Raw genomic sequence first — 25662 nt, forward strand, 5'->3', positions numbered from 1 at the left:
ATGCATTGGTATTTTTTAGTATTAGATGTTAATCATCTTTTGATCTATTGTAAAATAGTTCCCAGTGGTCATTTAATTATGATTCTGACGTTTTTAACCCAGATTTTAAAAAAACGTGTCCTTTTCTAGGACCAGAGCGGCAACAGTTCATTCGAAATTCACCTCTGAGTTCTGGGCGAGACTCTAACCACACTTCCCATCATCCCTTTGTTTATACTTTCCTGCTATAGCTTGCAGCACCTCACACCCACAACCTAACATTACTGCTGCGACAAAAATGGCAAGCAATATTGGAGCTATCTAGCCCAACAGCTTTGTGCTAGATACCAGCTCAGCTACATCTGGGTGGATCGTCCACAGGTGGATGCATCAGAATGGTACACATTTTTTGTCCTGAATCACAACGATTTGAATAAACAAACACTTGCAAATGCAATTTGAAGTTTTTGGTATTTTGGCCCATTCCTCCATGCAGATCTCCTCTAGAGCAGTGATGTTTTGGGGCTGTTGCTAGGCAACAATGACTCTCAACTCCCTCCAAATATTTTTTTATGGGATTGAGATCTGGATACTGGCTAGGCCACTCCAGGACCTTGAAATGCTTCTTATGAAGCTGCTCCTTCATCACCCGGCAGTGTGTTTGGGATCGTTGTCATGCTGAAAGACACAGCCGCGTTTCATCTCCAATGCCCTTGCTGATGGAAGGTTCTCACTCAAAATCTGACAATACATTCATTCTTTATAATAATCAGTATAAATCAGTAGTAATACCAGCATCACATATATGGGATTTTTTTCTTTCATACAGAGTTATTGCAACCACTTTTGCTGTTGTATTTAATTTGAATGTTATTTCTGAATGTCCTTTTTGTTGCTGCAGATAAGGGAATTTCCCCATCGAGGGATAAATAAAGTTATCTAATCTAAAGTAAACTTAACTGTTAGGAACATTCCACCTTTTAAAATTTCTCGCTTTGTTAAATAAGCAGCCTTCATGTGGGGCACTTGTGTTTTCAGGGAGATCTCAAAGCCTCTGGTGCCTCTGGGGAAGGCCGGCGTGCTGCTGGCACAGATCCTCCAGCTCCTCTGCAAAGGAATGGTACGTACAAGCAGACGTAGAGCGACGGCACGCCAAAGGCCTCATTTCCATGTACATGCTTAGAATGTCTCGTTAATTCTGACAGAAATGTAAAATATTTTAATATTTTGAATGGAGTAACAGAATGATTTATGAATTAATCTAAATGTTGCATTTACTTGATACAAACCACAGATTTTTAAAAATAAATATCCATTGATTTAATTTAGTCAAAAAAGAACTTTTGGTAACAAACTTAGACAAACTGTTTTCTGTTAAATATTATTCTTAAACGTAACTACAACAACATGACATGTTTTCTGTTAAATATTATTCTTAAACTTAACTTATAAACCTCTCCCCCTCATATTCTTGCTCTTATCTTGTGGAACATGCAGACTCCTCAGAAGGTCGGGGCTTTATGGAAAGAGGCTGGACTGAGCTGGAATGAAATCTTGCCCAAGGATGAAGATGTCAACACGTTTGTCACAGATCAGGTAGGCAGGATTTGTTCAGAAAACAGAACAGTTTGGCTGGTTCTGGGTTTGTTCAATTCAAACGGCTGCTGCTGCTGCTGAAAATAAAGCAGACAGCTGAGGCCCTTTCCTTTCCTTTCCTGTCAGTTTGACCTTTTATGTAAAACGCACCCACCAGTTTGTGCAATGAAGAAAATGTGAATTGGAATTTAAATGTCCTGTAAATGTTCTAATGGTCTGAAATCTACTTCAACACATTGTTGTTGTTTTTATTTTGTTTCTTTTAGAAAGTTGAATTCACTGTAGATGAAGAAATGAAGTCAAAGGACGTTGGGAGGAAAAATGTCCTCAGTGGAGAAGAGATCAGTAAACAGCTGGACAGACTCCTGCAAGACAAGGCCAACAACCAACGGATCCGGGACTGGATTGAGGTGTGGAGCTCTTTTCTTGTGTTCTGGGGGGGGGGTCATTTTTCTGCATGTGTGTAACCATGTTTTCTTCATTTTTCATCGTTATCACTTTATTTCACGTTCCTCACTCGATTGTTTTTTCCTTTCACAGGCTAATTTGGAGGATCAGCAGACGGTGAGCAACCAGTTTATACGAAGGTTGATGACATCAGTGTGCCAGTCGGTCATCATATGTAAGTATGAGTGATGTAGTCTGTATGTGTCCTGTATTGCTCATCCATGTTCGTGTTTTTCTTACAGCAGCAACAACCTGAAAGTAACTGCAGACACTCAAATTTAAATTTGCAGATGAAACCGTTTATCCTGTTTATGGATTTTGTTTTTAGGCGATAATCCATACAAGGTGGATATGGAGCAGATCAAGAATAGAGCCCCTCTGCTGCAGAGATACCTGTGTGATGAGGAGAAGGAGCTGCAGGCCCTCTATGCCCTCCAGGCTCTCATGGTTCACATGGAGCAGCCTGCAAGTCAGTATCAAGCTCAGATTGTGCACAAATATTGTGTTTGTATTAAATGTTTGTGTGTTTATATTGTTCTATGGAAACTGGGGAGAAAACTGATCGTCTTTATGTGCATGTCGTCTCTGCAGACCTGCTGCTGATGTTCTTCAACACTCTGTACGATGAGGACGTGATTAAAGAGGAGGCCTTCTACAAATGGGAATCCAGCAAAGACTCTGCAGAGCAAACAGGCAAAGGCGTCGCCCTAAAATCCGTCACCACCTTCTTCACTTGGCTCCGCGAGGCCGAGGAAGAGTCTGACAAGGATTGAGGCAACAACAAAACAACACAACAACAAAAAAGCTGCCGCTTAACTTTATCAAGAATTGTGCTCTGTAGGCAGCTGTGGAGACTCAAAGACAATGTTGCCAGTGTGGCAGACCCAAATAAGTCCTCAATGAGGACACATCTTTTTTTCTCCCTCCTTTTTCTTTTCTGTGAGAGATGGACTCAGAAAATAATGTCTCTCCTCCCTTTCCTGTTGTCCTCAAATAAACTTGAAAACGCATTCAGCAGGACTGCTTTTTAATGAGGTGTGAGAAACCCCACATCACTACAAAACTCTGTCAAGTAGCACAAACCAAGTGGCTGCTTGAATCTCGACAGTTGCAACGCCCCAACATGTCATCCGACTTGCAGGAAGAAAACGAACAGGGAGTGTAACACGGTGGCTTCCCTGACCCCTTGGTTTAACGCTGTGTGTGTTCAAGCACGGCTCTTGTGTCTGTCCTTTACTGGAGTGTGCAGCATGACTGAAGTGTGTTTCTATTCATGATCTAGTGGGACAAAATGTTGGTAAATAAAAATGTACATGAGCTAATCATAATTTGCCAGATGGAGTTTTTAAGAGAAAAGGTTGTCTATTTTCACCTTCTGTTTCCTATCTTGAGCCTAACAAAAGGACTAATGCTGACTTGGTCTACCTGGGTGTGGACTTGTGCTTCCTCTAAGCCATCCTCTTCCACACCCAGTAGAGAACCATATGGACTGACTCAGCTGTTCCAGAGGACTCTTATGACCCAATCAGTTAAAACTTGAAGTCGGTGGAGAAATTACCTTGATAAAATATATATATATAAATAAATATATACAATGAAAGGAAAAAAACTAAAACAAAAAAAAAATAGGTGATCTGAAAGCCTTTTCTACTTTAAGTGGAAACTTATTTCAGGATTGTTCCATAAATATAATAGACTTTTTTTCAGTTTTATTTTTCAGAAACGATAATTTTCTGATATAATTGCAGTGTCTCATTTTCCAGGAGAAACATCAGTCGCCCGAATGCAGAGAAGAGTTTTTTGATAATCCATTGATTATTAGTTTTATTTGACTTTTTTTGTAAATATTTTTTCTTTTCTCTCTATTTAATAAATTCTTGCTTCTTTTGCATCTAAAACTGGAAAGATGAGATCATTGAACATTGAAAATAAAGGATGAATGAGTTGCTGAGCAGACGTTTCTTGATTGCCTCAGATGTTGGTGTTTTTTTTTTATTTTGAATTGATTGGTATTTTTTAGTATTAGATGTTAATCATCTTTTGATCTATTGTAAAATAGTTCCCAGTGGTCATTTAATTATGATTCTGACGTTTTTAAAACAGATTTTAAAAAAACGTGTCCTTTTCTAGGACCAGAGCGGCAACAGTTCATTCGAAATTCACCTCTGTGTTCTGGGCGAGACTCTAACCACACTTCCCATCATCCCTTTGTTTATACATTCCTGCTATAGCTTGCAGCACCTCACACCCCCAACCTAACATTACTGCTGCGACAAAAATGGCAAGCAATATTGGAGCTATCTAGCCCAACAGCTTTGTGCTAGATACCAGCTCAGCTACATCTGGGTGGATCGTCCACAGGTGGATGCATCAGAATGGTACACATTTTTTGTCCTGAATCACAACGATTTGAATAAACAAACACTTGCAAATGCAATTTGAAGTTTTTGGTATTTTGGCCCATTCCTCCATGCAGATCTCCTCTAGAGCAGTGATGTTTTGGGGCTGTTGCTAGGCAACAATGACTCTCAACTCCCTCCAAATATTTTTTTATGGGATTGAGATCTGGATACTGGCTAGGCCACTCCAGGACCTTGAAATGCTTCTTATGAAGCTGCTCCTTCATCACCCGGCAGTGTGTTTGGGATCGTTGTCATGCTGAAAGACACGGCCGCGTTTCATCTCCAATGCCCTTGCTGATGGAAGGTTCTCACTCAAAATCTGACAATACATTCATTCTTTATAATAATCAGTATAAATCAGTAGTAATACCAGCATCACATATATGGGATTTTTTTCTTTCATACAGAGTTATTGCAACCACTTTTGCTGTTGTATTTAATTTGAATGTTATTTCTGAATGTCCTTTTTGTTGCTGCAGATAAGGGAATTTCCCCATCGAGGGATAAATAAAGTTATCTAATCTAAAGTAAACTTAACTGTTAGGAACATTCCACCTTTTAAAATTTCTCGCTTTGTTAAATAAGCAGCCTTCATGTGGGGCACTTGTGTTTTCAGGGAGATCTCAAAGCCTCTGGTGCCTCTGGGGAAGGCCGGCGTGCTGCTGGCACAGATCCTCCAGCTCCTCTGCAAAGGAATGGTACGTACAAGCAGACGTAGAGCGACGGCACGCCAAAGGCCTCATTTCCATGTACATGCTTAGAATGTCTCGTTAATTCTGACAGAAATGTAAAATATTTTAATATTTTGAATGGAGTAACAGAAGGATTTATGAATTAATCTAAATGTTGCATTTACTTGATACAAACCACAGATTTTTAAAAATAAATATCCATTGATTTAATTTAGTCAAAAAAGAACTTTTGGTAACAAACTTAGACAAACTGTTTTCTGTTAAATATTATTCTTAAACGTAACTACAACAACATGACATGTTTTCTGTTAAATATTATTCTTAAACTTAACTTATAAACCTCTCCCCCTCATATTCTTGCTCTTATCTTGTGGAACATGCAGACTCCTCAGAAGGTCGGGGCTTTATGGAAAGAGGCTGGACTGAGCTGGAATGAAATCTTGCCCAAGGATGAAGATGTCAACACGTTTGTCACAGATCAGGTAGGCAGGATTTGTTCAGAAAACAGAACAGTTTGGCTGGTTCTGGGTTTGTTCAATTCAAACGCCTGCTGCTGCTGCTGAAAATAAAGCAGACAGCTGAGGCCCTTTCCTTTCCTTTCCTGTCAGTTTGACCTTTTATGTAAAACGCACCCACCAGTTTGTGCAATGAAGAAAATGTGAATTGGAATTTAAATGTCCTGTAAATGTTCTAATGGTCTGAAATCTACTTCAACACATTGTTGTTGTTTTTATTTTGTTTCTTTTAGAAAGTTGAATTCACTGTAGATGAAGAAATGAAGTCAAAGGACGTTGGGAGGAAAAATGTCCTCAGTGGAGAAGAGATCAGTAAACAGCTGGACAGACTCCTGCAAGACAAGGCCAACAACCAACGGATCCGGGACTGGATTGAGGTGTGGAGCTCTTTTCTTGTGTTCTGGGGGGGGGGTCATTTTTCTGCATGTGTGTAACCATGTTTTCTTCATTTTTCATCGTTATCACTTTATTTCACGTTCCTCACTCGATTGTTTTTTCCTTTCACAGGCTAATTTGGAGGATCAGCAGACGGTGAGCAACCAGTTTATACGAAGGTTGATGACATCAGTGTGCCAGTCGGTCATCATATGTAAGTATGAGTGATGTAGTCTGTATGTGTCCTGTATTGCTCATCCATGTTCGTGTTTTTCTTACAGCAGCAACAACCTGAAAGTAACTGCAGACACTCAAATTTAAATTTGCAGATGAAACCGTTTATCCTGTTTATGGATTTTGTTTTTAGGCGATAATCCATACAAGGTGGATATGGAGCAGATCAAGAATAGAGCCCCTCTGCTGCAGAGATACCTGTGTGATGAGGAGAAGGAGCTGCAGGCCCTCTATGCCCTCCAGGCTCTCATGGTTCACATGGAGCAGCCTGCAAGTCAGTATCAAGCTCAGATTGTGCACAAATATTGTGTTTGTATTAAATGTTTGTGTGTTTATATTGTTCTATGGAAACTGGGGAGAAAACTGATCGTCTTTATGTGCATGTCGTCTCTGCAGACCTGCTGCTGATGTTCTTCAACACTCTGTACGATGAGGACGTGATTAAAGAGGAGGCCTTCTACAAATGGGAATCCAGCAAAGACTCTGCAGAGCAAACAGGCAAAGGCGTCGCCCTAAAATCCGTCACCACCTTCTTCACTTGGCTCCGCGAGGCCGAGGAAGAGTCTGACAAGGATTGAGGCAACAACAAAACAACACAACAACAAAAAAGCTGCCGCTTAACTTTATCAAGAATTGTGCTCTGTAGGCAGCTGTGGAGACTCAAAGACAATGTTGCCAGTGTGGCAGACCCAAATAAGTCCTCAATGAGGACACATCTTTTTTTCTCCCTCCTTTTTCTTTTCTGTGAGAGATGGACTCAGAAAATAATGTCTCTCCTCCCTTTCCTGTTGTCCTCAAATAAACTTGAAAACGCATTCAGCAGGACTGCTTTTTAATGAGGTGTGAGAAACCCCACATCACTACAAAACTCTGTCAAGTAGCACAAACCAAGTGGCTGCTTGAATCTCGACAGTTGCAACGCCCCAACATGTCATCCGACTTGCAGGAAGAAAACGAACAGGGAGTGTAACGCGGTGGCTTCCCTGACCCCTTGGTTTAACGCTGTGTGTGTTCAAGCACGGCTCTTGTGTCTGTCCTTTACTGGAGTGTGCAGCATGACTGAAGTGTGTTTCTATTCATGATCTAGTGGGACAAAATGTTGGTAAATAAAAATGTACATGAGCTAATCATAATTTGCCAGATGGAGTTTTTAAGAGAAAAGGTTGTCTATTTTCACCTTCTGTTTCCTATCTTGAGCCTAACAAAAGGACTAACGCTGACTTGGTCTACCTGGGTGTGGACTTGTGCTTCCTCTAAGCCATCCTCTTCCACACCCAGTAGAGAACCATATGGACTGACTCAGCTGTTCCAGAGGACTCTTATGACCCAATCAGTTAAAACTTGAAGTCGGTGGAGAAATTACCTTGATAAAATATATATATATAAATAAATATATACAATGAAAGGAAAAAAACTAAAACAAAAAAAAAATAGGTGATCTGAAAGCCTTTTCTACTTTAAGTGGAAACTTATTTCAGGATTGTTCCATAAATATAATAGACTTTTTTTCAGTTTTATTTTTCAGAAACGATAATTTTCTGATATAATTGCAGTGTCTCATTTTCCAGGAGAAACATCAGTCGCCCGAATGCAGAGAAGAGTTTTTTGATAATCCATTGATTATTAGTTTTATTTGACTTTTTTTGTAAATATTTTTTCTTTTCTCTCTATTTAATAAATTCTTGCTTCTTTTGCATCTAAAACTGGAAAGATGAGATCATTGAACATTGAAAATAAAGGATGAATGAGTTGCTGAGCAGACGTTTCTTGATTGCCTCAGATGTTGGTGTTTTTTTTTTATTTTGAATTGATTGGTATTTTTTAGTATTAGATGTTAATCATCTTTTGATCTATTGTAAAATAGTTCCCAGTGGTCATTTAATTATGATTCTGACGTTTTTAAAACAGATTTTAAAAAAACGTGTCCTTTTCTAGGACCAGAGCGGCAACAGTTCATTCGAAATTCACCTCTGTGTTCTGGGCGAGACTCTAACCACACTTCCCATCATCCCTTTGTTTATACATTCCTGCTATAGCTTGCAGCACCTCACACCCCCAACCTAACATTACTGCTGCGACAAAAATGGCAAGCAATATTGGAGCTATCTAGCCCAACAGCTTTGTGCTAGATACCAGCTCAGCTGCATCTGGGTGGATCGTCCACAGGTGGATGCATCAGAATGGTACACATTTTTTGTCCTGAATCACAACGATTTGAATAAACAAACACTTGCAAATGCAATTTGAAGTTTTTGGTATTTTGGCCCATTCCTCCATGCAGATCTCCTCTAGAGCAGTGATGTTTTGGGGCTGTTGCTAGGCAACAATGACTCTCAACTCCCTCCAAATATTTTTTTATGGGATTGAGATCTGGATACTGGCTAGGCCACTCCAGGACCTTGAAATGCTTCTTATGAAGCTGCTCCTTCATCACCCGGCAGTGTGTTTGGGATCGTTGTCATGCTGAAAGACACGGCCGCGTTTCATCTCCAATGCCCTTGCTGATGGAAGGTTCTCACTCAAAATCTGACAATACATTCATTCTTTATAATAATCAGTATAAATCAGTAGTAATACCAGCATCACATATATGGGATTTTTTTCTTTCATACAGAGTTATTGCAACCACTTTTGCTGTTGTATTTAATTTGAATGTTATTTCTGAATGTCCTTTTTGTTGCTGCAGATAAGGGAATTTCCCCATCGAGGGATAAATAAAGTTATCTAATCTAAAGTAAACTTAACTGTTAGGAACATTCCACCTTTTAAAATTTCTCGCTTTGTTAAATAAGCAGCCTTCATGTGGGGCACTTGTGTTTTCAGGGAGATCTCAAAGCCTCTGGTGCCTCTGGGGAAGGCCGGCGTGCTGCTGGCACAGATCCTCCAGCTCCTCTGCAAAGGAATGGTACGTACAAGCAGACGTAGAGCGACGGCACGCCAAAGGCCTCATTTCCATGTACATGCTTAGAATGTCTCGTTAATTCTGACAGAAATGTAAAATATTTTAATATTTTGAATGGAGTAACAGAATGATTTATGAATTAATCTAAATGTTGCATTTACTTGATACAAACCACAGATTTTTAAAAATAAATATCCATTGATTTAATTTAGTCAAAAAAGAACTTTTGGTAACAAACTTAGACAAACTGTTTTCTGTTAAATATTATTCTTAAACGTAACTACAACAACATGACATGTTTTCTGTTAAATATTATTCTTAAACTTAACTTATAAACCTCTCCCCCTCATATTCTTGCTCTTATCTTGTGGAACATGCAGACTCCTCAGAAGGTCGGGGCTTTATGGAAAGAGGCTGGACTGAGCTGGAATGAAATCTTGCCCAAGGATGAAGATGTCAACACGTTTGTCACAGATCAGGTAGGCAGGATTTGTTCAGAAAACAGAACAGTTTGGCTGGTTCTGGGTTTGTTCAATTCAAACGGCTGCTGCTGCTGCTGAAAATAAAGCAGACAGCTGAGGCCCTTTCCTTTCCTTTCCTGTCAGTTTGACCTTTTATGTAAAACGCACCCACCAGTTTGTGCAATGAAGAAAATGTGAATTGGAATTTAAATGTCCTGTAAATGTTCTAATGGTCTGAAATCTACTTCAACACATTGTTGTTGTTTTTATTTTGTTTCTTTTAGAAAGTTGAATTCACTGTAGATGAAGAAATGAAGTCAAAGGACGTTGGGAGGAAAAATGTCCTCAGTGGAGAAGAGATCAGTAAACAGCTGGACAGACTCCTGCAAGACAAGGCCAACAACCAACGGATCCGGGACTGGATTGAGGTGTGGAGCTCTTTTCTTGTCTTCTGCTTTTTTTTTTTTTTAATAGTACATGAAGGTTAACGGCTGGCCAGAAAAAACGTCAACAAAAGAATCTTTTCTTCCCAAAACTGTTTCTCTCCTTAATTCCTGATAGCACCTACTTTAAATTGATGTGGATGATGCAGTCTGTTATTTTTGTGTGTTTTAATCTATTCTATTAATTTATCTATTTTTACTGTGTTTGGCCGTGTTGAAGGATAAATTTCTGTTCATTGAACAAACAATAAAGTTGATCTAAATCTACTGTAACTCTAACTGAATTAAAATCAGTTGATTCAAAAGCGGCTTTGCCCCATGAAGTCAGGGCAAAACCGATATGAAAAGCCGTTTTTTTCCCCACAGAATCAGCTGATTTATGTTTGCGTAAACGATCCGAGAGTTACGGTCTGTCAAGGCGGTTTATTTAGATGTCGCTGGCGATATCTATCATGTTTAAAGGTTACAAATGAGAGGAAACCCACCTTTCTGTTGTTGGTTCTTTTGTTTTTTTTTTAATCCACATAGTTTGGTTGGGATGGAAACTGGGCAGTTTCTGTAAATAAGAATATCTGATGAATATGTGCAGCTGATCACTTCCACTCCCAAAATATTAAACATAGTGTTGATTTGACTTCTCTTTAGTTTTTGTCACTTTTGGATTGAAAGTTTAAATTCAGTAATGATGCTGTAGCCGGGATTGCTCTGCTCCATTTCGTTTTAGTTTCCGCTGCAGCATTCATTGACACAAACAGAATTTTTCTTGCTCTTGTAATTAAATGTTTGCTATTTTTCTAATGTTTCTGCTCCTTCATAAAAACAGCTGAATCTTAACGAGGAGAAAACTAGTCTACTAAGGATAGCTGGTTTTTGTAATTTGTAACCATGTTGTCTTCATTTTTCATCGTAATCACTTTATTTCACGTTCCTCACTCGATTGTTTTTTTCCTTTCACAGGCTAATTTGGAGGATCAGCAGACGGTGAACAACCAGTTTATACGAAGGTTGATGACATCAGTGTGCCAGTCGGTCATCATATGTAAGTATGAGTGATGTAGTCTGTATGTGTCCTGTATTGCTCATCCATGTTCGTGTTTTTCTTACAGCAGCAACAACCTGAAAGTAACTGCAGACACTCAAATTTAGAATTGCAGATGAAACCGTTTATCCTGTTTATGGATTTTGTTTTTAGGCGATAATCCATACAAGGTGGATATGGAGCAGATCAAGAATAGAGCCCCTCTGCTGCAGAGATACCTGTGTGATGAGGAGAAGGAGCTGCAGGCCCTCTATGCCCTCCAGGCTCTCATGGTTCACATGGAGCAGCCTGCAAGTCAGTATCAAGCTCAGATTGTGCACAAATATTGTGTTTGTATTAAACGTTTGTGTGTTTATATTGTTCTATGGAAACTGGGGAGAAAACTGATCGTCTTTATGTGCATGTCGTCTCTGCAGACCTGCTGCTGATGTTCTTCAACACTCTGTACGATGAGGACGTGATTAAAGAGGAGGCCTTCTACAAATGGGAATCCAGCAAAGACTCTGCAGAGCAAACTGGCAAAGGCGTCGCCCTAAAATCCGTCGCCATCTTCTTCACTTGGCTCCGGGAGGCTGATGAAGAGTCCGACACGGATTGAGGCAACAACAAAACAATAACACAACAACAAAAAAGCTGCCGCTTAACTTTATCAAGAATTGTGCTCTGTAGGCAGCTGTGGAGACTCAAAGACAATGTTGCCAGTGTGGCAGACTCAAATAAGTCCTCAATGAGGACACATCTTTTTTTCTCCCTCCTTTTTCTTTTCTGTGAGAGATGGACTCAGAAAATAATGATGTTTCTCCTCCCTTTCCTGTTGTCCTCAAATAAAATTGAAAACGCATTCAGAAGGACTGCTTTTTAATGAGGTGTGAGAAACCCCACATCACTACAAAACTCTGTCAAGTAGCACAAACCAAGTGGCTGCTTGAATCTCTCCAGTTGCAACGCCCCAACATGTCATCCGACTTATAATTAAAACTATAACAATAATTATATATATATATATATATATATATATATATATATATATATATATATATATATATATATATATATATATATATATATATATATATATATATATTGCCTCAAAAGGTTGAGCCACAAAATAATTAGTTATGGGTACCATCAGTTTTGTCTAGCACTATTTCATTAGTTTGTTTTTAAAAAGAATTCTGTTAATCAAAAACTCAAAGGTAATGGCTGATTTTGATTATTTAATTTTCAAATTTTTTTTATTTATTGTTACTTTTGAATGTTTCAAGTCATTTCAGTGAGCATTGTGGACTTTCTTTAACTGAGGGGTACCAACAAGAGAGAGAGAGAGAAGGGTGATCTGAAAGCCTTTTCTACTTTAAGTGGAAACTTATTTCAGGATTGTTCCATAAATATAATAGACTTTTTTTCAGTTTTATTATTCAGAAACAATAATTTTCTAATATAATCGCTGTGTCCCCTTTTGCCAGAAGAAACATCATTCGCCCGGATGCAGAGAAGAGTTTTTTGATAATCCATTGATTATTAGTTTTATTTGACTTTTTTTGTAAATATTTCTTTTTTCTTTTCTCTCTATTTAAGAAATTCTTGCTTCTTTCGCATCTAAAACTGGAAAGATGAGATCATTGAACATTGAAAATAAAGGATGAATGAGTTGCTGAGCAGACATACAGTTTCTTTCTCCTCCAAACACGACAATTATAGTTCTAACCAAAAAACTCTATTTTGGTTAATCTGGCCATAGGACATTCTCTTAATCCTCTTCTGGATCATCCAAATACTCTAGTAAAAATACAAAAACATGTTAAAAACACAATTTTTATTGGAGTATGTGGCCAAAGTGATTAATAAGGTAATACAGTACATTGCTGTTTTATCTTAAAACATGACATAATTCTGCAAATTCACCCTTTTAAGATTAAAATGTCTTAATACATTCTGCATGAGAATGTAATAAGTCATTTTAAAAGTTTTTGTAGATCACAAAAAGGGGGTCAAACATGGAAGGTCACTGATGTAAACCACCTTTCTCATGCAGCAAAGTGTCCTGTCATGGTTCTGGTTGAGGTTCCGGGCCTTTTTGTCTAATGTTTTTTTTTCTTTTTTTTTCATCTTGAACACATCAGCATGGAAACTGTTTCTGTGGCAACCACTTCTGGATGGTTTGTCAATGACAGGATGCAGTAAATTTCCATGAACACAACCTCTTCGCCTCCTCTCACCACAGTACTGCGGATGCTCCCATCATCAGGTAAATAACAACTGCTGTTATCCTGGACCAAACCGGTAGCTTGGCTGCTGGATCTCCTTGAACTCGTTTGGAGGAGGTGGAAGATAAGGAGGAGGAGGAGGACGAGGAAAGGGGGGGAGAGAAGTTACGACACCGCCTTGCATCGATGACGCCTGCCATCGTGAGACACTTGGACAGCCTTCAGCCGATAACCCATATACCGAGCAACAAATGGTGCGTCTGAGCCGGAGATGTGAGCCTGCAGCCTGGAAGATGCTCCCACCGTCGGAGTGACACTGAGGCTCGATCGCAGACCCTGCAGCCGGAGGTGTCATCTGTTGATCGGATTGGAGTAATTATCATGAGCCGCCGCGGTTCGACTTCCAGGTAGGTACCGATGGAGAGCAGCTGCGTAATTTGGAGCATCGTCTGAGCCATTGACGCGCTCGTGAAGGGCGGGGGGGCTGGTTCTGATGCAGGTACGGAGCTATTGGTATGGTGATTGAGGCTTTGTGCAGGCATCTCTCCTGCCTCGGTTTCTCTGCAGCCTAATTGCAGATTCGTTCCTGTCAATGGCGGAGTGATGCGTTATTCAGCCATCAGAGCGTCGCTTCTGCTGCTTGAATGCACCATTCCTGAGGAGGAAAGGGGAAAAAAAAAACATCAGCTCAGCAAATGCTGTCTTTACAGACCTGGAAATGTTTGACTGCAGGCGGACGGGCATCACCTAAAGCCACTTGTTGGTCTGAGAAGTCACAGATATGATCTGAGGGGCACCAATTTCGTCACAGATCTATCTAAATGAACATAACCATGTTGTAGAAGCAAGAATTATTATGATACGAAATATTCATGTACAATATTTTGAAGCACTTTATGCATTTGATTTATTTTTTTAAAGATACATTTTGATAGATCTTCAGAAAAATATTTATCTATCTATCTATCTATCTATCTATCTATCTATCTATCTATCTATCTATCTATCTATCTATCTATCTATCTATCTATCTATCTATCTATCTATCTATCTATCTATCTATCTATCTATCTATCTATCTATCTATCTATCTATCTATCTATCTATCTATCTAAAAAAAAAAAAAATCAGGATCATTCATTGACATCCTCTATTGCTGAAAACATGAAACATGAAACATGAAACATGAAACATGAAAAATGAAAAAATTAATGGTGGCGCGCCTAAACTATTTCTGTTTTCTTTAACTTCAGAGGTTTTCATAAAAGTTGGACGTTGTAGAACACGAGGAAAAAGTTAAAAGCTAATCTTCAGAGAGAAATAACGTTGAAAATTGTGATTTTTGTTTTTTCCTTTTCTAGTGACCACCACACATTAATGAAGCTCGAGTTCCAAATTTGTGCAAATGATGTGATATCCAGACGGCAAAAACATAATGGAAAATTAAAATCCAGTAAACTTTTAGTTATTTTAAAATTAATTTAAAGCAAAACAATTATTGAAATGCATTTTTTAAATGTAGAATATTGAAATGTAGAATGTAGACATTTTCATTTGAAGTTTGGTACCAGAAACCCCATGTCAATTTAAAATGCAGTTTATATTGCTTTTATTTAAAAAATTCTTTTGAAAATGTTAAAATTAAATTGTAATTTTTTCAAATTGAAATGTCAATTGAGAATTGCACATCACTTTGGATTTATGTGTGCCTAAAATGTGCAATCAACTGTGTTTTCTTTTTCCTATAACCAAAAACAAATATTTTTTTGACGAATTGAATCTTTTGCAGTATTTTAAAATAGATTCTGAGTTAGCATCGCATTAAATGATAAAGGCTCTAGATAAGAGTCCCTCTCATTAACGTGCCAGGATTTCACTTTGGCAGTTTTAGGCGAGGTGAGCTAAAAGTGGGTGAGATTGAACCGATGGGAGACAGATGCTGCTAATTTTAGTCAATTTCGTGTGACTCACATTCTAATCCTCCTTTTTGAAGCGACTGCAGCTGTTTGCAGGTTTAGGTACAAGCTGGTGCCTTTACATCCACCCTTACGCTTCTCTACACCTGTTTCATCCGGTGTGGAATAGGGAGATGGGGGTGTTATGAACCTTATCACAGCTGAGTGGCAGACTGCCAGTCCATCTCAGTGTCACTCTCACTCCTATGGACAGTTTACAATGACCTAGTAACCTAACGTGTTGTTTTTTTTCATCTGTCATCTGAGCTGTCTGTGGCGCTTAAATCTACTGGCTTCAAAACTCCTCCCTTGGGAATGTCTTTAACCGAGCCCATTATGGGTGAAGTCTTAGATTAATTTCCTCCTACTCCAGAAGACCTTGTGATTCAGGTTGGAGAAGCCGTTAAAACGTTGCCCATGTTTGGAAGCCTTTTGTTTCTTAGCTGCTTCAAGAACAAAATCTGTTTAAGAATATCGGCTAACATGAACCAATTAGATCCTGGGCTTTAGCTGCTGCAGCCACAGATTAACTTGATCCACCTGGGCACCTTGATCATGTGTGTTTGCTGGGTTCATTAGGTAGTGCAATCACATTTAATCTGCAGCTTTGTGGTGAACAGACCTGGCTGCAGCCACTGACCCAGGACTGGTCACATACCATATGTCTGACTAGTCAGATGGAAACTGTCGCCCTCCCTCCACCCGAGCCCTTCTAACCGTTTTTCACCGGCTTACTGTGGCTTTAGCAGCATCTGTGCCGTAAATATAGGGCATAGCTGTCAGCTCGTCTGCTTGGTGCTTTAAACCAGCAAACTCAAGCTGCGTTGTTCAGTTGGGTTTGTGTACTGCATGGTGACAACACCTTCGCATGTCCACAATGAGACTGAGGACCAGGAGTAGTGAGAGGATGGAGAGACAGGGGGAGGAAGAGGTAGGAACATCTTTCTTTCCAGACCACAGCTGGGATTATCTTTTGTTTCAAATTTAGTTTTGCAAAAAAATGTTCCACAAATTTTGCATGAGAAAAATGGTTGAAATTTAAACCATTATTGTTTTGGGGAATACATTTCAGGGTGTGTGTGAAACACAACATGTGCACAAACAAAGCAAACCAGAAATGAAACATTTCTTCCCTAAAATCTTGTGTTTTGCAGGTGAAGTTTGAGGAGACTGAAATGATTCCCAAATCCGGAAAATCTCCAGCAGACTCACGGAAAAGTGTTGGCATCCATGAGTTTGCAGCGCTTGCCAGATCCTCCTTGAATGGTGACACAAACTTTCATGGATTTGGGGGTTCTGTGCTCTGAAATTTAACCCCACTTTCTTACCTCTCCGTGTCCAGGAATTTCTCAAGCAGTTCGGGACCATGTGACGAAGCCCACCTCACTGGCTCAGGGCCGGGTTGCCCATCTCATTGAGTGGAAGGGCTGGCCCAAACCGGCAGGTCCTCCGGCGGGCGCCCATTCGCAGCTGAGCTCCTACAGCCACCTGACTGAAGGAGAGAAAGAGGCTCGATTTGCTGCAGGTATTTCCTCCTTCTGTCTCTGCTTCTTACTGTTTTTTACATTTATATTACATGGAAAAAGTCAATTTTTTTATTTCTTTTTTGGTTTGATTCATGTCTGTTGATGCTGGCATGTGCCTACCTTTAGTCCAATTTAAATACATCATCTCCTGAGCAGCTCCCACCTTCTGTCACGCCACCTAATCCCCTCAAACTACGCAATGTTAGCGCTGCGCTCCTCCCACCTTGTTGTCTCTACAGTTACGGCTTGTCTTGGCAGCAGATGGTGGCCTATTAGACAAACTCTCACATCACGTTACTGACAGAACACTAGCTCCTGTTGTTTTGTTGTGACTCATCCTCTCTGGCGAAATCTTTGTGGTTTGATTAGGAAGTGGAGGGGAAGAAAAGTAGGACCAATCTAATCCGCTTGATGTAAACAAATCACCAAAAGGTCTAAAAATATCTCACAGTGGGCAAAAATACAGAATATCTCCTGTATTTATAACATTCTTTTTGGCTCCTGATAAATTGTTGGTGTTGCTGTCTATTTAAAATGCCTCAAAAAGTTTTTCATTTTTACTCATTTATTATTTCTTTTAAGACAAGATATTTGTGTTCAACACTTGGGTTAAAGAAGTCAGTCTTTAGTACTTACTTTAAACAAAAATAAAAAACTCAAAATCTGGTTTCAAAGCTTTTAATTTGTCACTGTGGTTTAATTCAATAAACACAACTGTTTTGGGAGTAGTTGTCATAAAAATCATATTTTTCTTTACATGTGAGAGTTAAGTTGTGCTTAAATAGAGGTGTGGTTGTTTTGATTGATGGGTAATGCTCAACTTTTCACCTATAGAACAGTTTAATCTGCATGTTACAAATGAAAGAATTTTCTTTATTTATTTATCACATTTTTGCTCCTTTTAAAAAACAATTTAAAATCACATTTAATTGTTTAATAATTAAGAGTTCTTAGTTCTAAAAATTAAGAATTATTCAAGAATTCTTTATTTATTATTGAATCCCATCATGTTTTATCTGAAAATACACACAACAATTCAGAACATAAAACAGACATTAGTTTAGCTACAAACAGTTTACTTATGATGATTATTTGTCTGCCTCTAAAAAATCAAAACAATCGTTTAGCAGATCTTTTCATCACAAGTTGTCAACATCGACTGTATACAAACCTGGAGCGAGCGAGTGTGACTTCACTCATTGAAAACGACTTATTTCTGGATCCTCTGAAATGAATTCAATTCTTTCACTATTTTTTTCACAATACGATCATCGCCATGTTGGAACCATGAATAATCAGTAAGCAGTGGTTAGTCCGAGTGGGTCTGAGTCATTGTTTCTGTGGCAACCTCTCTCCCTAATCAGGAGTGCACTTGTTGGAAGTCCACACCTCTACCCTTTGGAAACAAGCTCAGGAGAATCTGTCAATCAAACGTTTGACATTAGGCATCCGATTGTCAAGTTTATACTTTGAGAATTTTGTGAAAAAAATTAGGATTACCAAGAACATGCGGTAGAGCAAGAATTGTTATTTTGACAATTATGTTGTCTGGGTAAAAGCTGTTTATTTCTCAATAGAAGTCTATGGGATTCAAGATTCTTGGAGTCAGGTGGCACTTCCTGTTTGGAACGTGTGTGTGTGGGGGGGGGTTGCTCAGTCCAGTTCTAATATACAGTCACTGCTTCTACCACGAATAATGAAACCACTGTGCTCCTACCAGGCGTGGCTGAGCAGTTCGTCATCGCCGAGGCAAAGCTGCGTGCCTGGGCTTCTCTGGATGATGAAGACGAGGACGACTCAAATGATGAAGACTGTCACACTAACAGACAGACCTGCAGTGTGCCGAGCCAGAGCTTAGGTACACATCTTCACATTTGTTAAATCCCTTCATCCAGCTCATCATTCATGGAGCACCTCTTCTTCTCGTCATTTCCTCCATTAGTCCATCCATCCATCTCAAGGTTTTCTGACTGTCTGCTCCTCCTCCAGACCCTGCAGAGTCCAGTCCTATCAGCGGGCCCACACATCAGCCTAAGATTCAAAATGATGAGCCACCAACCTTCGACTGTCCTCTGGGCTCCAGCACCAACAGTCCCACCTGCGAAAGACCTCCAACTCTCAATGACCTGCATTCATCTGGCACCACCTCACCCACTTTACAGGGCAAACACACAAGCTCCTTTCTGGAGGAGGAAGAAGAAAGGCTGGAGGCTTTTGAGGAGCAGCTAGCTCCTTTGCAAGTACAACAGAACGAGATCTGCATCCATAATAAGCCAGAGTGGAGGCCCCGAGCCAGGAGCAGCAGGTTTGACTCCTGCTACTCCACCTCTCACTCTGAGTCTCCTGGAGAGGATGAGGAAGAAGATGAAGAAGAGGAGGGCAGTGTGTTTCATGAGTTTCGCGTTTGGCACTGCAGCCCAAGAGGATTCTTCTCTGACAGGGCGTCTTCAGGCGTGGCGTCGTTTGAGGAGGAAGAAGAGATAGATCAGGAAAAGAAGGATGACAAATAAAATATGAAGTGATGTGTTCATCTGTGCGTCTGCATTGATTCGGATATGACTTCATGTGTTCAGTGTGAACTTCTTTTCTTTTCCTTCCCTTCATTATGTCGCCTCTTCTCGCAGCTTTCCCCTCCTCATCCATCAACCTTCTATTGTTCATTGCAGCTGTAAACAGTATACATGTTGGAAAGTTCAACCAGAATGTAAAGCTGTTGTTCAAACTGAGTTTTGTACATTCTTGTGATCAGTCATGTGCTGCTATTGCATTCATTTTTTATGAATATTTTGTAGTGTAGTTTTATTTTCTTTCTTTTCTTTGCAGGTCATGGTGTGTCGTGTTGGTTTTATATGGAAAGCCTGAGTGTCTGCCTCTATAAATATGATTTTTTTTAAAAACAATCGATTGTCGTCGTTTGTTTTTTTCCCCTCCACAAACAGTAACTTGACAAACAAGTAAATAAATCATAAATTCATGTCAACTTTTAATATACATTTTTCTTTAAATTTAATCATTCGCTCATGTACAAAAACAAATTTTCTCTGAAAAATAAAAGTTGCAGTTAATTTAAAATGCTTAATTTTCCTATGTACAAAAGCATGTTTGTGGTTCACATCCATATATTTTCATATGTACAGAGCATATACAGACCAGTGCCATGTAAAGGGAGATCTTACAGACTTATTGCTTAACTAGATACGCTGCAAAATAGCTTATACACTTCTTACATTTAGTTTCATATACGTTAACTTAAAAATGCAAGCAATATTCAACATTCAAACTGCAACTTAACAGTAAAGACACTGCAGAGATGGTTATATAGACAGAAGAAAAAGAAATGCAGATTAAAATAGGGCTCAAAAATAGTAGCATGAAGCTAAAATACAATCAGTGGAAAGTCAGACAGGCTGGATTTAAAGTTCTAATAATAGGTTAAATATCTACAGGCTGCATACAGAACAGTACATGTTTGTGTGTTTTTTTTGTGTGTCTGTGCAACAGCCAGCAATTTCCAATACCTCCCAGCTCAAGGATTGCTTTGTTTTCATGCTAAAAGGTGGCGATGAGCAAAGAATAGCAGTGAATTGCGTCATCGACAGTAAGTGTTTTGTAGGTAGGTGTAGCCCTGTGCTAAGCTTTTGGGACCCTTGGAAGCTGCCTTCATCGCTGTAAATAAATTCAAGCTGATAGCATACTTTGGGGACTAACAAGTGTGCTGCAAGATAGAAAAATACAATTAAAATCTAATATCCTTGTGTTGTGAGAGGCAGCTGCTGAAGACACAGTCTGCACTTTACTGCATTAGGAATGCAAAACTATTGCATATCCATCACAAACTTCCATCTTAGCATCCTTTTTAATGCTAGTAGACAGATAGATCACAGATAGATCAAATGTCAAAATATATGTGCTAATTTGAATAGTTTCTTTTGTTCTTCTGTGCTTTTAGAATTTTTGTTGTTGTTGCTATCTGTAGTTTCACCCAACAGTCTGTCCCTCTTCTGTCTCTGAACTGATTGGCCTAAGACAAACACGACTATATTTTGGTAAATTGGGTTGAACTGAACTGACTTTGATTGTGCAAAGTGAAAGTTTTTCTTAATCCATACAAATGTAAATAGAAAAGTTGCTTTTTTTGTCAATGTAACCAAACTTCATTTTTGAGACCAAAATGCAGCTTCTGCCACAAGCAGCTGCTGTTATTTGTTAGCTTGCTAAAAATAGATGCAAGTGTTGGAAATGAAGTTGACCTTACATTCCAGGAAATTTACCTACAAAAATAATCATTTTAATATATTGTAGAGGATGAACATCATTTAAAATAACAATCTGACCTGAGAAGGGATTCTCTTTCAGCGGGCTACTCTCATGGACAGTAACAAAAAAAAACATTGTAACTCAGCCATAAAATGTATGATTTTGACACATAAATACATGTTATTGCGGCCTTGAGGTTCAAGCAAAGCTAAAGAACAAAGTTATTATCTTCAACTTCTCCCTCCAGTTTTTTTTTCGTCCAACTTCATTTGGTCTTTAAACTGCACATCCCACAAATGAAGTTGGACTATCCAGATCTTCTAAACAAACAGATGCTGAAAACATTGCAACTAAATTGTATTATTTTGGTCGTTTCAGTGGATTTGTTAAAGACTTAAATAGAACCAGCTTTGCTCACTCGAGCCCTCACGTTACAACAATAGTCAAAGGAAAAAGTATCTAGGCTGGATTTTACAAAAATAGTAAAACATCAACATTTATGAAGTGTCGGCATGGATGTGATCATTCTGATTGGTCGTTGGGGCGGACAACGCTGCTCTCTCCCACAGGTTCTGACTGCTCCTCGTTCATAGACGGACTCCCCAGCTCTTGCTTCAGCCCGTCTGGATTCGGTGTTTGGGTCGACAGGTCATAATCACAGGCCAGCTCTGACTCCTCAGTGTGGGAGGGGCTGCAGTCAAAGGTAAGCTCCGATTGGTCCTCAGCAAAGGAGGGGCTTTCTTGAAGCACCATGTCTGATAGCTGGTTTGTCATGTCATCTTGGCTCGTTTCAAACTGCAAAATGTTCTGGTCTGAGAAGTTGATGGGGATGTCTTTGTATGAAATGCCCGACTGCTCTGCCGCCTCTGAGCGTTTGGGCTCCCGTGGCAATGACAACCCTCTGTGACGCATGCACAGCTTATGGAGCTCAGTCACCTCGGATACACTGGTAGTGTTTCCGCTGTCACGGAAACTGGCCAGAGGCGGGCGGACTTTCACTCCGGTCACAGTCACTGAACCTTCGATGGCTTTACGCAGCTGTAGATGCAACACAGTCATGTTAAACGTAGTTGTTTAAAACATTACATTTAAAAAAGTACATCACACGTCAACAACTTAAGACAGCCCACCTCTTTGAGAGAAACCACTCCAACTAGTCGTCCCATACTGGTAACGTAAGCGTGATCCAGACCCAGTAGGGAGAAGATGGTGTGAGTCTGAGGATGAGGAGGAGAACATGGACGTTAAAGGGAGTCATTTGCATTATGGATCTGGGTTATATATACTATCATACTGAGACTGGACTGCATCATCCTTAAAGATGGGTTTAAACACTGAGCCAAATACATCTAATTTCACCTCCCCAAATTTTTAAAAACTTTTTTCCACCAAACTGATTCTTAAACAGGAGGAATATTTTCATCTTCATCTGCTCTCACAGCTCCTGTTGGACAAAAGTCTAAACATAGGCATAAATATCATGAACGAGAACTGGAAAGATGTAAAAAAAGGGCAAAAAATTTAAAAAGATCCCTCATTTAGTTTTTGTATAATCTTGAATTAGTTTATATATTTACATTTTTATTAGAAAAGAATGTAAAAAGAAAAACTGTTAAGTTTAAAATTTCTTTAATACTTAATTGTGTTTCACTCCTTTTCACATTGAACTATAAAAAAGTGTATGATCTTAAGGATTATTGGATAAATACAAAGAATTATGTAATAGGATTTAGAAAAACTACGTCACGTTCTTTACATTTGTTGTTTGTTATTCACAAAATATTTACTTATTTCATATTTTCAGCATTTATCAGACATACTAATGATGAATTAAAGATGGAAAGTATTTTTGGTAAGTCATAAATCAATTCTTCCACTTCTAGCCCCCAGTTGGATCATTTACAGGGGCGTTTATGGGTCTATGGGTAAATTAGGATTTACCCATTGACTTTATCACAGTCATGAACCTAAATGGCCGCAGGTTTAGTTCATTCTTTTTTTTAAATTGCATGTCCTTATGTGTATCCGTCAAAATCTGCAAAGTTCATCTGACATGATAGTTAACAAATTTGGCTTCATATCACAGGGCGTTCATGGTATTTTGCTGAGATCATACCTTGTGCAGGGATGTTTGCTCCACCAGTTGAAAGGGGGCGGGGTCAATCTTGCAGTTTTTAAAGTCCACCAGCTCATCAAGCTGCTGTTCCTCCCACTCTGCTATCTGAGGAGCAGCGGATGACGGAGTGGTATATATCATCTTGGCTTAATAAAAGCTTTGTTCAATCGTTTCTGCTTCAGAAGTCTCACCTCTGCAGGGGTCATGCAGTCTTCCACTTCAGGAGAGTCCTGACAAGAAAACATTGAGTGAGTAAATTGCTTCTATAAATGCCAGAGTGATTCAAAATTAAGAAAACATCATTTTAAATCCATTACCTATAAAGTCCAGTCAGACCAAGCAAATATTTATAAGATGTTTGGAGTCTGAAAAAAAGGTAGCCTATCCTGGTGTTGAAAAAACAAACTTACCTCTCACACGCCCTCTTTCTGCAGTACTGCTCTAACGCCTTGGTTTGTGCAACAAATATTTTGGTCCAGCACTCACTATCATTATGTCACAAGGCAACGGTTACTAAGCAACAGTCTCTAGGCGGTACTTGGTCTTACCGCCATCGAGATCCTCACTCGTTTGGGCTTTCTCTTATCAGGTGGAGCTGGCCCAGCAGGGCTCTTCCAGTAAGGGAAGAAAGGACATTGAGACACATATTAACACACATTCAGAGAAACAGAACAGCTTTACTGCCTTTAATGTTGCATCCCGGCAATATTGGACCCCAGATTATTTATTTCTTTTTTTTACTGAAAGAAGTCTGATGTTCCTTAAAGGGTTAACCGTAATTATGATCAGCGCACAATACGTAAAAGATGCCCTGTGTTAGGAGTAAAGTCTAAATAAAATAGAAAAAGAATGCAACTAAAATCCAACATTTTAGAACTTTTTCTTGCCATTATAATGAATTTATGAATTCTGTGAATCTAAAACAAAACCAAACAGCTGATTTGAAGCTACATTCCAAGACCAGGGTACAAAATCTGATTTATAGCAGACACTTGTGGTGAATTACACTGGCAAAAACATTGTGTTAGATAAGCAGACTTACGTAGTAAAGCAAAACTACAATAGCAGCAAAAATATGTACTTTTGCACCATAAAACTGTCTTTTAATGTTCATTGTGGACTGCAAAAACACAACAAATAAAATTCAAAAAATGTAAAAATTGGAAACATTTTCTTTAAATAAGCAAAACATCAAGCAATGGGGTACGAAAAATAGTCCAACCAAGAATTCGTATTTTAAGAAAAAATGATTGTCACTAAGACACAGTTTTTTAAATTAAAAGGATTTTGCTTTTGAAAAAGCTTTCTTGATAAGATTATTTTCCTTGCAAGATAGAAAATCTGGACATTTTTTGAAACAAGGGTCTTTTATACTTTCTTAAAATTCAGTTTTTGCAGTGTGTAAAACTACAACAAAAAACAGAAATTTCTTGACAAATAAATTTGTAATTAATTTCGGAAAGGAGTCAAGACTTTGGCAAAAATCTTCAATGCACGGAAAGCCCCCAAACTGAACATATCACTGGTAGAAGTAAAAAGTGAGCTGTGACAGAAGCATTAAACTTGATAGAAGAGGTGTTCTGCCGATATGACATGTTAAGTCCATGCAATCATAAAGTCCTTTCTTCTCACCTCCAGTAGCTCCTTGTCTTGATCTGCACAATAAAGGGTTGTGGAGCCTAAAGGAGAAAATAACCTTTTTAAATTCATTGTTAATGTGAATTCTTTTTTAAATTGATCTGTTGTGGTGTCATGTCATACTGTTGGGCGTCTCTGTGTCACTGATGGCAGACACTGTTTTTAGAGCAGATTTCAGAGGAAGCTGAGCGTTGGTGACCACTGGACTGAAGGAGGAAGTCTCCTCTGTAGAGATCTACACGGAAAAAACATTGACGGAAAAAAACCAGACAGAAATACAAGAAAACAAACAAACAAACAGACAAGCACATGCAGGAAGCACACAGGAAGGACAGCACAGGTAAGGGCACAGACGCAGACAAACAGGAGACAAGGGTTAAGGTAAAAATGCCAAAAGATCAAGTTTATACAGTCTGTAGGCACTTACCACTGCAGCAGTCTAAAACCTCCATCTGTGCCTTTACCTTCCACTACATGCTTCACAAAAGTGCTGCCTCTGATCTGATCTAAGGCACCCATGCTAAGCAAAACCACCCCTGCCCGACCCTGGCGCCCCCGGACGCCTCACACCTGTTGGCTGCTCACCAGGAAGCGCACCCCTTGGCGAGCGGCAGTGGCTGAGGCGTTGAAATGGGTGTGTGCACAGGGGGAGCTGGGAGTGCTGTCAGATGTCAGGCTAGACAGGAGGTCGTTGGCGCCGTTGTCCCGGGCCAGCTGCCTCAGGTACTCCAGCCTCTGCTGGCGGCCCAGCTGAAGAGAGAGCAGAGACTGGAGTTGAAGCCGCTCTATGGAGCCCAGCAGGATCATGGAGTCTGAGGGAGAAGGAAGGAAGTTAAGAGACGAGAAACAAGAAAGGAGAAATAAAACGAAAAAGGTTA

General features: G+C 39.4%; 5 protein-coding genes across 14 annotated transcripts in view; 4 read left to right on the forward strand and 1 right to left on the reverse strand.

The window, feature by feature from the left end:
- Window positions 1–943: 943 nt before the first annotated feature.
- LOC105353591 (eukaryotic translation initiation factor 4 gamma 1-like) lies at window positions 944–3973 on the forward strand. The gene is made up of 6 exons (XM_023964761.2): window positions 944–1099; window positions 1477–1575; window positions 1842–1985; window positions 2116–2197; window positions 2351–2491; window positions 2614–3973. Exons 1-6 carry the CDS (start codon window positions 995–997, stop codon window positions 2793–2795), a joined length of 753 nt encoding a protein of 250 aa, XP_023820529.1. The 5' UTR covers window positions 944–994; the 3' UTR covers window positions 2796–3973.
- Window positions 3974–4966: 993 nt separating this feature from the next.
- On the forward strand, window positions 4967–7996 carry LOC111949021 (eukaryotic translation initiation factor 4 gamma 1-like). Its single transcript, XM_023964763.2, has 6 exons — window positions 4967–5122; window positions 5500–5598; window positions 5865–6008; window positions 6139–6220; window positions 6374–6514; window positions 6637–7996. The coding sequence occupies exons 1-6, from the start codon at window positions 5018–5020 to the stop codon at window positions 6816–6818; spliced, it is 753 nt and encodes a 250-aa protein (XP_023820531.1). The 5' UTR covers window positions 4967–5017; the 3' UTR covers window positions 6819–7996.
- Window positions 7997–8987: 991 nt separating this feature from the next.
- LOC101158800 (eukaryotic translation initiation factor 4 gamma 1-like) lies at window positions 8988–11926 on the forward strand. The gene is made up of 6 exons (XM_023964764.2): window positions 8988–9145; window positions 9523–9621; window positions 9888–10031; window positions 11004–11085; window positions 11239–11379; window positions 11502–11926. Exons 1-6 carry the CDS (start codon window positions 9041–9043, stop codon window positions 11681–11683), a joined length of 753 nt encoding a protein of 250 aa, XP_023820532.1. The 5' UTR covers window positions 8988–9040; the 3' UTR covers window positions 11684–11926.
- A 1292-nt stretch (window positions 11927–13218) lies between these two features.
- Window positions 13219–19673, forward strand: fam131aa (family with sequence similarity 131 member Aa). 2 transcript variants are annotated; one of them, XM_004079259.3, is made up of 5 exons: window positions 13219–13699; window positions 16402–16513; window positions 16590–16772; window positions 18494–18631; window positions 18763–19673. In XM_004079259.3, exons 2-5 carry the CDS (start codon window positions 16423–16425, stop codon window positions 19281–19283), a joined length of 933 nt encoding a protein of 310 aa, XP_004079307.1. In that variant the 5' UTR covers window positions 13219–13699; window positions 16402–16422; the 3' UTR covers window positions 19284–19673. The 2 variants fall into 2 exon arrangements, with proteins under 2 accessions (XP_004079307.1, XP_004079308.1); XM_004079260.5 differs by lacking the exon at window positions 13219–13699 and adding an exon at window positions 15847–16178.
- Window positions 19674–19732: 59 nt separating this feature from the next.
- Window positions 19733–25662, reverse strand: part of clcn2a (chloride channel, voltage-sensitive 2a) — a 55679-nt gene continuing 49749 nt past the window's right edge. For 6 of the 9 annotated variants that reach the window (XM_078935191.1, XM_011486858.4, XM_078935193.1 and 3 more), the window contains 8 exons: window positions 25355–25596; window positions 24908–25019; window positions 24779–24825; window positions 23695–23757; window positions 23338–23376; window positions 23147–23251; window positions 22161–22247; window positions 19733–22068 (listed from right to left, as the gene is read on the reverse strand). In XM_078935191.1, coding sequence (XP_078791317.1) covers window positions 21553–22068; window positions 22161–22247; window positions 23147–23251; window positions 23338–23376; window positions 23695–23757; window positions 24779–24825; window positions 24908–25019; window positions 25355–25596 — 1211 coding nt within the window. In that variant the 3' untranslated portion in view covers window positions 19733–21552. The remainder of the gene's footprint in view (window positions 22069–22160; window positions 22248–23146; window positions 23252–23337; window positions 23377–23694; window positions 23758–24778; window positions 24826–24907; window positions 25020–25354; window positions 25597–25662) is intronic. The other 3 variants (XM_078935192.1, XM_078935190.1, XM_020711092.3) reach the window with 1 other exon arrangement.

The sequence above is a fragment of the Oryzias latipes genome, chromosome 17, assembly GCF_053564925.1.
Source record: "Oryzias latipes strain Hd-rR chromosome 17, Olatipes_Hd-rR_3.1".
NCBI classification, from domain to species: Eukaryota; Metazoa; Chordata; class Actinopteri; order Beloniformes; family Adrianichthyidae; genus Oryzias; species Oryzias latipes.